Source organism: Narcine bancroftii, chromosome 9 (genome assembly GCF_036971445.1).
Source record: "Narcine bancroftii isolate sNarBan1 chromosome 9, sNarBan1.hap1, whole genome shotgun sequence".
NCBI classification, from domain to species: domain Eukaryota; kingdom Metazoa; phylum Chordata; class Chondrichthyes; order Torpediniformes; family Narcinidae; genus Narcine; species Narcine bancroftii.
Window position 1 is genome coordinate 117,311,820 of NC_091477.1, and position 14,470 is coordinate 117,326,289.

At 44.2% G+C, this 14,470-nt stretch overlaps 1 protein-coding gene across 1 annotated transcript in view; it reads right to left on the minus strand.

The window, feature by feature from the left end:
* Positions 1-14,470, minus strand: part of mindy4b (MINDY family member 4B) — a 34,292-nt gene that overhangs the window by 13,343 nt on the left and 6,479 nt on the right. The window contains 6 exon segments of the mRNA XM_069899135.1: positions 1,972-2,137; positions 4,287-4,396; positions 5,560-5,679; positions 11,138-11,299; positions 12,710-12,865; positions 13,356-13,480. Coding sequence (XP_069755236.1) covers positions 1,972-2,137; positions 4,287-4,396; positions 5,560-5,679; positions 11,138-11,299; positions 12,710-12,865; positions 13,356-13,480 — 839 coding nt within the window.

Here is a 14,470-nt window from a genome sequence, read left to right on the forward strand (position 1 = left end):
GGCCAAGGGGTGGGTAAATTGCCAAAGAAATTGGATGTGGGACTATTGCTGGATGAGTTTTCAATGGTCCTCTGTGGCCTGCATCTCACAGTACGATGTCAAAAACTCTGGGGTGTAACAATGACCTACCTGCGGATGTGGAGCAGATACCAAGGCACCACAGAACGCTTGTGTGAAAGGCCTCAGTGGAACTAAGAGGAAGCATGGTGGAGAGGCATTTGATGGTGTGAGGCCCCGGTCTACTCCAATGTCATCGGAAGCTTCAGATTTCTTCAAAGTGATCAATGGGACACATCAAAGGATCCCACCTGAAACGTCTTCAATATAGCGAGGATGGATGGAAGAACCAGTGAGAGAGTTGAAAACTGAGAACGGAAAATGCTGTGTGCAGGACTTCAAATGTTGAACCGGAGACCTTTTAGTTGACATTTCAACTGAGACATCACACAAACCACACCCCTCCCTCCCCTCCATCAATGCTTCCTCCTGCCTTGGAAAAGCAGGCAACATATTAAAAGGGTCATCCCACTTGGGGCTGACCTCACTTTACCCCACCTCCAAACCCCCACCCATACCTCTATCAGGAAGAAGATTCATGAGTGTGAAATCACCCTCCAGATTCAAGAACATGTTCCCACTGTTAGCAGACTCTGAAGGAGTTTGCTCTGTTCTGATTCTTTCACTCTGTGTTTTGAAATTTCAATTTAAAATTTAGACCTACAGCACGGTAACAAGCGCTTCCGGCCCAAGATCCATGCTGCCCAATTACACCCAATTTGTCTATGGGAGGAAACCAGAGCACCCGGAGGAAACCCACGCAGACTCGGGGAGAACATACAAACTCCTTACAGACAGAGCCAGATTCCTTCCCCAGTTGCCGATGCTGTAACAGAGTTGTGTTAACACCTACGATGATCATGCCCTGACCCGCAGTGTTGCACGTCTTGTAAAACAAACTCTCTCATCAAAACTCAGTACACATAACAATAAACTCGAACTTGAATTGCAACCTCAGTGAGATGTATTTCCAGCTTTGGCGAATGTTGAATGAGAGTTTTAGGTGGCATCGAGAAACTCCATATTGTTCACGTGAAGTGTGTCCCTTGTAACTTTACCAAGAATGCTGGGAAAACATCAAATGAACCAAGATGAATTTTGGATCAGGTATAAAGTAACCTTGCAGTGCCCAGGTCTTGTAACTGTCCAGTGCAGACATTTAGGCAGAGACTGTTCTCTCTTCTAGTTGGTGAGATATGACCATATATATTGTTGAATTGTTGAATTTTGTGGACCAATTTTTTAGAGTAAAATTTAGAGGGTTGACTATTACATGCATACTACTTTTGAGTCACTCAGGGTGTCAGGAGCTCCGATGGGACCAGGAGGTAAGTCCAGGTTCAAGGCGTTGGGAGCTCGGATGGGTGGGTGGCTGGGACTGGGTGGTAAGTCTGCTTTCAGGGTGTCAGGAGCTCAGATGTGCAGATAGTGAGCTTGGACCAGGTGGTAGGCAGGAGTCTGTGGTCAGCGCATTTGGAGGTCGGATGGGCGGGCATCTGGGGCCAAAAATTTGGGAAGGGGGTGGGGAGGTGACTTTTACATGCGATATATGGAAAATACCAGATTTTTGGAGCAAAAATAGGGGGTTGACTTTTACAGGGTATCAACTATTACGTGGTATTTACCAAATATAATAAATAATGATGTAGTTTAGCCTTGCTTAGTATAGTTAGCAGAGTGGTTAGTGTGACGTTATTACAGCTCCAGTGACATAGGTTCGAATCTGGCGCTGCCTGTAAAGAATGTTCTCCCTGTGTCGGTTTCCTTCAGGTGCTCTGGTTTCAAAACATACAAGGGTTTGTAGGTTAATTGGGGTATTTGTGGGCAGCAGGGGCTCATGGGTTGGAAGGGCCTTTTACTGTGCTTTATGTCTAAATTTAAAAAAAAATTAACAACTCGCGGGAATGATCTTACCCGTTCGGTGTAACTGTCGATTTTGTAATTGATCGCAGGATTGAAATAGGATTCAGCTGTTATCAAGCAAACAACACTCCGTACGCCTTCCCCAGCTCTCCAGAGAATGTCAGACAATGCAGCTACCAATGCCTTCTCTTGGTCTTTTTGGCTCACTTCCAGCAGGCTGCAGGCAAGTACAGAATATGTGAGGCACTCGTCATGAAGCCACTGTGATCGCTCTTGCATCCAAGACCTGCACACTGCAATGATGCTTTACACTTCAAGTAGACATGGGGCCAATCGTATACCCAACAAAGGGCCCAAGCCTGAAACGTTGCTTCCCCTTTACTTTCAGTGGATGCTATGTGGTCTGTTGAATTTCTCCAGCACATTTATGTCTTGGAGCCAATCATTGTTTGGCAAACTATTAGTAACAAAGTATCAAGGTCTTAAATCCTTTCTCCTACATCTTCACTATGTTAAATGAGGATTTACCACATTTCGTTCTTACTTAGGATTGTTGACTTTGGTCCCAACAGCTCCACCCTATTAAATAGTCTATTTATCCAAATCCAATATATCTATAATCAATGGCATCAAAGAAAAAGAATAAAAAAACATATTTTTGACCTGTCATAGACCTCTGTTGTTGTTCTGTCGTAAATGAGGGGTGGTTCTCCTTTGGAAGACATGGCTTCCAGGTTTAAGGAATAGGTGGTAGATGACCTGGGCCTTTGCACCCCCTTCTGCAATGCGCTGACCACAGACCCCTGCCTACCACCTGGTCCAAGCTCACTATCTGCACATCTGAAAGCAGACTTACCACCCAGTCCCAGCCACCCACCCATCCGAGCTCCGAACGCCTTGAACCTGAACTTACCTCCTGGTCCCATCAGAGCTCCTGACACCCTGAGTGACTCAAAAGTAGTATGCATGTAATAGTCAACCCTCTAAATTTTACTCTAAAAAATTGGTCCACAAAATTCAACAATTACATGTATATATATATGGTCATATCTCACCAACTAGAAGAGAGAATCTTGACTTCCTCATCGAAAGACCACAGTCAGTATGAATCAGAAACATCTCTTCCTCACTGAAGGTCAACATAGGCACACCTCAAGGATGCATGCTTAGCCCACTTCTCTACTTGCTCTACATCCATGACTATGTGGCCAGGCACAATTCAAATACCATGTACAAATTTACCCATGACACTATGGTTGTTGGCAGAATCACAGACGGCAATGAGGAAGCGTACAGGAGGGAGATAGATCACTTAGATGAGTGGTGTCATAACAACAACCTTGTACTCAATGTTAACAAAACCAAGGAGTTGACTGTGGGCTTCAGGAGGACGTCAGAACATGAACCAGTCCTCATCAAGGGATCAGCAGTGGAAACGGTTAAGAACTTTTCAAATTCTTAGGTGTCAACATCTCTAAGGATCTGTCCTAGGGCCTCCAAGTTAACGCAACCATGAAGAAGGGACTATACTTCGTGAGGAGTTTGAGAAGATTTGATATGTCACCAAAAACTCTTACAGGTGTACTGTGGAGATCATTCAGTCTAGTTGCATCACTGTTTCATATGGGGGCACCAATGCTCGGGACATGTAGAAACAACAGAGTTGTGAACTTGGCCAGTGCCATCACGGGCATCATTCTCCACTCCATCGAGGACACCTACAAGAGGTAGTGTCTTAAGAAAGCAGCCTCTATCCTCAAGGACCTTCATCACCCAGGCCATGCCCTCTTCATGTTGCTACCTCTGTTGTTCTGTCGTAAATGAGGGGTGGTTCTCCTTTAGAAGACATAGCTTCCAGGTTTAAGGATGACCTGGGCCTCTACACCCCCTTCTGCAACTGGAATCTTGACTTCCTCATTGAAAGACCACAGTCAGTATGAATCAGAAACATCTCTTCCTCACTGACAGTCAACATAGGCACACCTCAAGGATGCATTTATGTATTAGTATTAGAGGGATCAGAAAGATGAACTCCCAGGAGCACGAGGACAACTTCTTCCCCTCTGAATGGACAATGACCCACACACACTGCCTCACCACCTCTCCTTTCTGCACTAATTTAATCTCTAGCAATATTTGCGCCATGCAGCTGGTGCAAAACAATGAATTTCGTGACATGTTCATGGCAATAAATTCTGATTCTGATTCTGCGGGAAGGCAACATATCGAGGGGGATCGACAATTGGCTTTTTCTTCATTGCCGCCTTCCTTTCCCTGAGATTAACCCAAGTTCCACCATCCCAGGGGCAACGGAAGGATCATAATTAGCAGGACCTCACAATCATTTAACGTCGAGGTGAGAAGACATTTGTTACCGTTGATCATCAGAATCATTTCCCGTTGCAGACTTTCTTGTGAACAGTAAGCGTTTGAGGACGTGTGCTTGCACTGCCATCTGAACAGATCTTGCACCACCCTTCAGAAAGAACAAATACCTTTTTCAACACATAGCTCGCTGGTTTTGACATGATTTAATATCATGAATAAAATTAAAAATAGGAAACTTTAAATTAGCCATTCTCGAATGGAGCCTGAGGGCCACAGCGCATTTAAGGAGGTGGGTGGGGGGGGGCGGCACAGTCTGAAATCATAAAATATTTTTTATGTAGTTGAAAGGAGAGAGGTGTAGAAGAAACCAACTAAACTGCTTCACAGGGAAGGGGGCCCATAAACTTTGAGCAGAGTCCGAAGGGAGCCATAGCCAATAATAAATTGAGAATGGCTGCTTCGAATGATATTTTCCATCTTGCAGCTTCTCCATTATCTTAATCATTTGGTCTGAAACAGTCCCTTCTAAACACAACCTTTATTACCCTGATGGACAAGGTTGGTGGAGCAGTTAGCACTTCGCTGTTTCCAGCGCCAGCGACCCAAATTTGAATTCAGCGCTGCCTACAAGGAGTTTGTACGTTCTCCCTGTGACTACAGCGGTTTCCTACGGGTGCTCTGGTTTCCTCCCACTGTCCAAAAAAGTACTGAGGGTTGTAGGTTAATTAGGGCATTTGGGCGGCATGGGCTTGTGGGCCAGAAGTAACTGTTACCGTGATGGATGTCGACATTAAATTAAATAGAAGCTGGGGAACACGATCAACTCTAATCCACACAACATCCTGATATAAACAGATTATCAGTTCTTCATTGCAGAGTCAAAGCTGACCCAATAGCACTGTGAGAGTACTATTATAGACTACAATGAAGTGTAGAATCAGCAAATTACTCCAGCATAGAAGGAGGTCACTTTTCCCTTTTGAACCATACCAACTCCCACTGTTCAAAATGTACCGGGGGGGGGGGGGAGGTTAATTGGGTGTAAAATGCCCTGTTACCGTGCTGTGTGTCAAAATTTAAAAATATGGACTTGTGAATCCAAAGTTGATTAATAAAAAAAGTCTTTATTATGGATATTAAAATAGATGGCCAATCCACGACTCTGCTCAAAGCCCAGATGGATGGTTGAAGGTCAGGGCATACACGCTGCCTGGTAAACTATCGCTTTTGTATTGAAAGTGACTAAGTATGGTGAGAGTCAGGCATCAGTATTCAGAAAGCCTCCCCATCAAGAGAAGTATTGACACTGACCCTATCTGCCATCAAAGCATATGATAGGTCTGAATGGGAGGTTCGGAACCTGAAGTACGATTTCGTCCATTCCTGATTGAAAACTTGAAATGCAGTTCCAAATAGAATCTTCCTTAGTGCCTAGATTTAAGAAAAAAAGTTACTATACAGGAACTGCAAAAATATTAAAAGGTTAACTGAGCTTTGTTTTAAATCACAAAATTGTTATTGGGTATAGTGATTTCAATAAAAACACAATGGTGGGGAAACTCAGCAGGTCACACACACCACATACTTTATATAGCAAATATTAAGATTCATAACCAGCATTTCAAGTTTGAGCCCTTCATCAAAGGTAGGGACAAAAACAAAAGGTGATCATTGGACATGGATAGAGGGACAAGAGAGGAAAGGTGAAAATTGATTGGGGGAGGAAAGGAGTCAGAGAGAAAGGGAAAAAGAAAGCAAGAGAACAGGAGAAATAGAGATAGAGGAAGGGGAGAGATGGCAGGGAGTGGGGGTGGGGGGGGGGGTCCCTAACGGAAATCAGGAAAGTTGAAGTTAATGCCACTGGTTGGAATCTGAGGTTCTGTTCCTCTAATTTGCGGGTGGTCTCAGTCTGGAAGTGCATGTGACCATGAACAGACGAGTTGACATGGGCATCCCAGTCTGCATCTAGTCTTTCCAATGTAGAGGAGTCCACAACGGGAGCACTAGATGCAGTCGATGACCCCTGCAGATTCACAAGTGAAATGTGGCTTCACTTGAAAGGGCTGTTCCAGATCCTGAACGATGGCGACAGAGGAGGTGTGGGAGCAAGAGGAGCATCTCTTGCTATCACAGGGGTAGGTGCAAAGGGGGCGATTAGTGGGGAGGGAGGAGTGGACAAGGTAGCAGGTAAAACATGACAATAAACTTGAACTTGAAAAGATCCTTAATGTCAATGTAGATTCTCAGTAGCGAATCTTCAATCTGAATTCCTGGGAACAAGCAGTGATGGAATCATGTGGATAATGTTTGACAAAATGTTAAAAATGTTGCTTGTAATATTGTGCATTTTTTGTAAAAAACATACTGCAAAACTATAAAATGTGAATAGTTTTGGACTGGAAATTAAAACTCTGTGTAGTGGAAGCTCTCAACCTCAAATAGATACTGGGGTTTGAGAGCTTCTACTGTATAGAGGTTGTAGCGTGGTAACAGACCATTCGGCCCAACTTTTCCATGCTGGTTTTTCCAGTGCACTGGGGTTTCCTCCTACCTATTGCCTCCTCTCAGGAGGTGGTTCCATTCCTTCCTCCCCTGTTCTCCTTTGCATTTTGGAAATGCCAAATGCAAGAGGGCATAGGTTTAACATGAGAGGGGGAAAGTTTAAAGGAGATTTGTGAAGCAAGTGTGATTTGGTAGGAATGCACTATCAAGGTGGGGTGGGGGGTGGTGGTGGTGGATAACAATGTTTAAGAGGCATTTAGTTAGGGTCGTGAGCAGGTGGGGTACAAAGGAATATAGATCCTGTGCAGGGCGATGTGATTAGTTTAATTTGGCATCATGTTTGGCAGGACGTGAATCCATTGGCACTCGGTGACTCTGAAGGGATTTTCTTTTGCTTCTCTTTCCCTTATTGTTAGGGGCACCAGGGTCACGGTGCCTTTTTAGTGTGCCTTTACGGCAAATAACATTTTTTTGTGCTTTGCACGTGCCATTAAAGGAAAATTAAATCTTGGTGAAGACCAGAAGGACGTGATTATCCAATATTGGCCACAAGGAGGCCCTCTCGTCACACCTGAGGGCCACCCATCACACCAACCAATCCAGATCGGAGCAAACCAACCAATCAGATTGCTCCCCTGGGTAAAACCAATGATCCCGGAAAGTATCTTTTGCAATTTTCCACATAATGTCCTTCTGCGCGAGCCCAGGATTCTGCCTTTAAAGCAAAGGTGTATCCTACCCAGGCAGAGTTGTCGTCAGAAGAAATCTAATCAGGGGAGGGGGTGTTAAGGTCACTGTGGGAGGAGGGGGGGTCACAGACAGCCATTCATGTGGCAGTTTTGTGTGCCGCTCGTTTTCAGGTAGGGGAGCAAAATAACATGGCCCGCGAATGCCCCCCCCCCATGATGTCGACCCTGTACCCCTGGCATAGGCATTTGGTTCACTGTTCTACACACAGTGGGGGGCAGTGGGGTAGAGGGGTGGGTTGATCATCTTTTGGATCCTCTCAGTCTTAACGTCAGTGGGCAGCTCCTTGTATGCCTCAAACTCAATTCATACAGACCTACAGCGTGGACACAAGCCCTTCTGTCCATGGTGACTTTCAAGCACCCATTCAAACTAAAGGTTCAAAGTTCCAATGTATTGTCAGAGTACATATGTACATGACATCACATACAACCCTGGGATTCTTTTTCCTGCGGGCCAGGCAGAATTTCTAATTACCGGTAACTATACACAGTACTCAAAGAAAGAGAGATTTGTAAACAAATTCTGCAAATGCAGATGTAGATAGAAATATTCAATAATAAATAAGGATCAAAATACACGTCCTTAAATGAGTCCATGATTGAGCCTATTATTCAGAAGTCTGATGGTGGAGGGGTAGCAATTGTTCCTGAACCTGGTGGAGTGAGCCTTGTGGTTCTTTCCTGATGGCAGCAGCAAGAACAGTGCGCGTGCTGGGTGGTGTGGATCCTTGATGATTGCTGCTGCTCTCCAATGGCAGGGTTCCATGTAGGGGTTCTCATTGGTGGGGAGAGTTTTGCCTGTGATGTACTGGGCTGTGTCCGTTACCTTTCGCAGGGCTTTCCACTCAGGGCTATTGGTGCCCCCCATACTAGGTTGTGATGCAGCCGGTCAGCACACTTTCCACCACACCTCTGTAGAAGGTTTCCGATGACATTAACGTGAATACACTAAGGACAGAATCACTGAGAATTGGATCAGAGAAGGTCAGATAACAGAGAAATGGGCTCTTTCAGCCAACCTTTGATGTGTATCATTGCTACTGCCATTTTGCTTGCATTAGGCTCACTCCCTCTATGCCAGTGGTTCTCAACCTTTTTCTTTCCAATCACATACCACTTTAAGTAATCCCTATGCTATCGGTGCTCTGTGATTAGTAAGGAATTGCTTAAGGTGATACGTGATTGGGAAGGGAAGGTTGAGAATCACTGCTCTAGACCAATTGTTACTGAATTATTTTGCCTGAGAAAAATGGTCCATTTCCTTTGGAGTTAAGAAACCGTGCACATAACAATGAGATACGATTAAAACAGTGGTTTTCAAACTTTTTCTTTCTACCCACACACCACCTTAATCAACACTAATCACAGAGCACCAACGGAATAGGGAACACTTAAAGTGGTATGTGGATGGAAAAGAGGTTGAGAACCATTGCTCTCTGCTTTTCCTATCCAAGTACCTGCACAAATCCCATTTAAACACTGATTTGCCTCCATCACCTCCTCTGGGAGCTTATTCCAGATAACTATACCTGTGCGAAAAACTTACTCCTCAAATATTCTTTAAATTTAAAAAAACATTAAATATTAAAAAATGTTTAAACGTTCACTTATACCGCAATAACAGGCCTGTGCTATCCAATTGCATCCAATTAACTTACAACCCCAGTCCATTTGAAGGGTGGGAGGAAACTGGAGGCTCCAGGGAAAACCCACGTAGACACAGGAAGAGCATACAAGCTCCTTACAGACAGTGCAGGATTCGAACCCCAGTCCCGATCACTGGCATAGTAACAGGTTTGCGCTAAATGCTACGCCAACCATGCTGCCCTCTCCTCTCTATTCTTCAACCAGTACCCTCTAGTTTATCACTCCTTTCACCTGTAGAAAAATTCTGGCTATCAATCCTATTTATGCCTCTCATAATTTTACAAACCTCAATAAGATCACCCCTCAGCCTCCTGTGTGAATAAACCCAAATGATATAATCTTGTAACCACACCTCTCTTTTCTGGGTAACTTGCTGGTGAATCTCCTCTGCACTCTCTCTATTACCACCATATCCTTCCTGTAATGAGGTGACCAGAACCAGTCATAAATACGGTTTGAAGTAAACATTTGGGGGAACGTTTTCACACAGTGAATGGTGGGAGTATAGAATGAGCTGCCAGCTGAAACAGGCTCAATTTTGACACTTGGATAAATACATGGATAGGAGAAGTCTGGAGGATTATAGAATGAAAGTAGGTCAGTGGGGCTAGCTAGTTTTATTGGTTGGCACAGACCAGTAGGGTTGAATGGCCTGTTTTCTGAGCTATAACCATCTATGGTTCCACAGACTCTACTAGAACCATAGAACATTACAGCCCTTCTAGTCAGTGCTGAATTATTATTTTGCCTAGTCCCTGTGACCTGCACCTATTCCATATCTCTCCATCCCCTTCCCATCCAGGTATCTGTTCTTAAATATTAAAACTGAGGCCGCATTCACTACTTCAGCTGGCAGCTCGCTCCACACTCCCATAACTCTGTGTGTGAAGAAATTCCTCCCATAGTTCCCTTACATTTCTCCCCTTTCACCCTTAGCCCATGTACTCTGAATTGTATCTCCTTACCCTCAGTGGAAAAAAGCCCTCATGCATTTACTCTATACATGAGAGACCTGCTGATTTAGACTTTCTGGTTTCCACTACTCTTCAATCCATGTCATCACATTTCTCCTTACCCTTTAAGTCCTTATATAGTGCACCAGCCTTTTATGTAGCTCCCTGTCAAATGCTTTCTGAAAATCCAATTCCATTACCTCCACAGGTTCACCTCAGATTTCAGATTTTTTTGTCAGAGTACATACATGACATCACGTATAACCCTGAGATTCTTTTTCTTGTGGGTGAGGCAGAATTACCATTTATTGGTAGGGCAACAAAAATCCCCTACACAGCATGAACATGCAAACAAATAAAGAACTGTAAACAGATAACAAATGTAAACAAACTGAGTGTATAATACAGAGAAAATGAAAAAAAAAATCAAGTAAATGCCCTTAAATGAGTCCCTGATTGAGTTTGTCATTGCTGAATGACAGACAGGATAACTAGTGAGGTTACAGAGAGTTGTGAACTAGGCTACACCCTCATGGACTTCAGACTTTCCTCCATTAAGGACATCTAAAGAGGCGGTGTCTCAAGAAAGCAGCCTCTATCCTCAAGGACCCAGGCCATTCCCTCTTCACCCTTTTACCGTCAGGAAGGAGGTACAGGAGCCCGAAGACAAACACGAAAACAGTTTCTTCCCCTCTGCCGTCAGATTTCTGAATGGACAATGACCCACAGACTGCCTCACTTTCTCTACTTTTGCTCTAATTTATTTATTGTTTAAAAAAAATGTAATTGATAGAAATATGTGGTCCTGAAAAACAGCAAATTACTTGTTTGTGACAATAAATACTAATTCTGAATTTGACATGCACTCCTATTACACGTACACCCTGCTTACCTTTTGTCTGGGACCAAACCTTGTACGCAGTGAGTCACGAAGTGATACTGCATTCAAACACAGATTGTGTTCCATCATTCCTTTGTTAAAATGCACTCTGGTTTCATCCCCAATTGATACAAGCCCTACAGAACTAATTGACTTACCACTGCTTCCTTCAGTGTGATGGGCAGGCCACTTGGGATGAATGAACCAAGGAACGTTTTTGGGCATGTGACAAGGTGCCCAGCAGCCTTCGCACCGGCAGACTGAGAAGCGCCTGCTCCACCTTCACCACCGTCTTCTACTTTGCGACCGTGCTGAAATTTCTGGGCAAAAAGGAGATTAAAGCATCTATTAGGCAAGCACGCCACACAAACATGCCGGAGAAACACAGCAGGTCCCACAGTATCCACAGGAATAAAGGGTAACTAACGTTTTGGGCGTGGTTTATACCGTGCCAAAGGGCTCGGGCCGAAATGTTGGTAACCCTTGACTTCCCACGTGATCTGCTGAGTTGCTCCACCATGTTTGTGTGTTGTACTCGATCACAGGCCTTCTTGTTTAACTGTTATCCAGCCCTGTAGATTCTAAAGGAGAGTTTACAGAAAATGTGGGTGTGGTGAACTGCTGTACTCTTGATTACCTGGCTCCGCCCCATCCTGAGACTGTATTTGTGGTCCCTCCCTCTCTCGACCTTGTATGAAACCTCTAACACCCTGACCCTTCCCCAGAAAGCCCGAGTCACGGCACAGGACGGGGCTCTTGTCCATTATGAATAAGAGCCTGTTTCAGTCTCAGCCTCTCGAGTTATTTACTGTGCAACAGTGGGATTCAACGGATTCTTTTATACTTATACTCTTCCCCTTGATAATTTTTCCAGCAAATATAACAAGAGCAATGACGACTATTTGTCAAACACAAGTACAATGTACATATGCACCAAAATTCTTACAAGTTTACAGACAATATTGGTTCCAACAGGTATCAGTACATAGAACAATATAGACCCTTCAGCCCACAATGTTGGGCTGACCTATATAAACCTACTTAACAAACTGAACCTTCCCTCCCTCACACCATAACCCTCTCAGTCTGAAAGCACTTGAACTGCTGTCTCATGACATTCATGAACAAAACTCAGTAGAATTTTATTGATCACTTTATCACTCAGTCTATAGCTTCTACGTTCTTGTTTTATTAGAACTATCCCGTACAGTTTAGCTCAGGCCACGCAAACCAACCTCCCCTCTAAAATGACTCCGTCTGCACTTCCTGCTTTCTCGGAGAAAGCTGACGGAATATTAAAGGACTCATCCCAATCTGGTCACGCTCTCCTCTCACCCCTTCGGTCTGGCAAAAGACACACGAGCTTGAAAACACAAACCTCTGGATTCAAGGACAGTTTCTTTCCTGCTGTTATCTGACACTTGCACGGACCTCTCGCTGGCAAAAGATGTTCAAAGTTATTGTCAGAGTTCATACATGACATCACATACAACCCTGAGATTCTTTTTCCTGGGGGCCATGTAGAATTATTACTTATTGGTAACTGTACTGAAGAAAAAAAAGATATGTACAAAAGAGAGAAATGAAAACAAAGAAAAGAATGAAAATAAACTGACGGCAATACAGAAAAAAGTATTCAGTAATAAATATTGTGCAAGGGAAGAGTCCTTTCAATGAGTTCCTGCTTGAGTTTGTCATTGAGGAGTCTGATGGTGGAGGGGTTCCGGAACCTGGAGGTACGAGTCCTGTGGCACCGACACCTCCTTCCTGATGGTAGCGTGTGCTGGGTGATGTGGTTCCTTGATGATTGCTGCTGGTCTCCTACAGCAGCCTTCCCCGTAGATGATCTCGATGGTGGGGAGGGTTTGGCCCATGATACCCTTGCCCTGTTTTTCAACCGTACTTTTCTCTGCTCTGTTTTTGTGATTTTTTCATTCCCCACAATATTTGACTTTATCGAAACACTAGGCTGCTGTTTATTAGTTTATTTTTTGTTATTACATCATCTTCATTTAGGCGCCTTGCCGTTGGGCGTGGGCGATCATGACTCTCCATCTGTCACAATCTCTGACCCTCCGAATTGTAGTTGCTGCCTCCCCTGTTCTCCTTCAGTGAAGGCTCCATCTTTGAGCTGAGACCGTGGTCGATGTTGAGTTCGTGATGATACAAGGGGGAAAATACTGAAGTGGCTTCCCGTTGCCTCCTTCAGTTGCAGTGTCCAGACTGGACGGGTAATCCTAGCCATTGATCAGCCCAGCAATTTTTTGTTTTACAACCATGGATTCCAATTTGGAGAATCTGCTTGTAAAAACCATCCACCATCTCCCATCCGTGGCTTCACGGGACCCTGATTGGAAGGCTAAAGAGGGTCTACACCTTGCACAAGGGTGACCTGTCGGCCATCGGACAGAAAAAGTGCCTTACACCTCCTTTCATTGAGCAATTGAGCAGCACCGACACCGGGTTCATTATTACACGTCCTGCTTTATGAATTGACTTGCCTGGATAGCACAAAAGAATAAGTTTTTCACTGCTTGAGACAATAAACAATTCAAAGCGATTCAATATAAAGAGACAATAAATACACTGAAATTGTTAAAATTAATTCCTGTTTCTCTGTGGCTCTCAGATGACCTTGTGCCTCTTCCCACATTGCTGGATAATCTACACTCATTCTCGGGTGCAGGATCAGGGCGATGTTGTGTTATTGGAGCTGCCAATTTTCACAGAAGCTGATAAACCATCTGCTCATCAGTGGCATGTGAAATAATCCCATGACACACATGCTGAGTAGAGCAGGAGGGCTTTTCTTGGAGCCCTTGGTGAGTGCATGTCCATCAGTCTGTAACCACAAAGATGGATGGATAGTACCATCGCCATCTGATTGATGTGGGTGAGCACTGCCTGCTATGTTTCCAGTGTTTCAACGCCTCACTATATTTCAGAAGAATATTGAATTGCCTGGACAGCACATCTCTGGGCCAAATAAAGAGAGATGTTATCATAATTATTTTGTTCATATCTTTCCACCCACCTTTAGACTGCCCACTAAATCTCAAATGCACCCTTATTCTCAAGTTGTGGGGAAGTTGTTCAAGTTAATTCTTCACCTTGCTGTTGGGAATATCTTTAATTCTTTGCCTAATAAACTTGTAATACCCACCCAGTATCAAATTCATTGGTGTTCATCTGTGTGTGAGCACTGTGTGAGAGCTTTTCCAGTTATTAGCCAGAACATCTGGAATTTGCTTCTTCTGGGTATCCATCCCATAGGATGATGACGGTTCCTTTCAGTCAATTTGTGGGGTTTGATATGAGGACACCCCACTCCTCAGAAAGGAACAGCGTGTGCGGGAATGGATTTTGGGTGGGTAGGGGGTTGCACAGGTCCAGACCCCTCCCTCTTGACATCCTCTTGTGGATCCAGCGGCATGTTGTGGTCCAAGATGGTTGGGGGAAGATCTGTGGCAGTGAATGGCCAGACCAAGCTT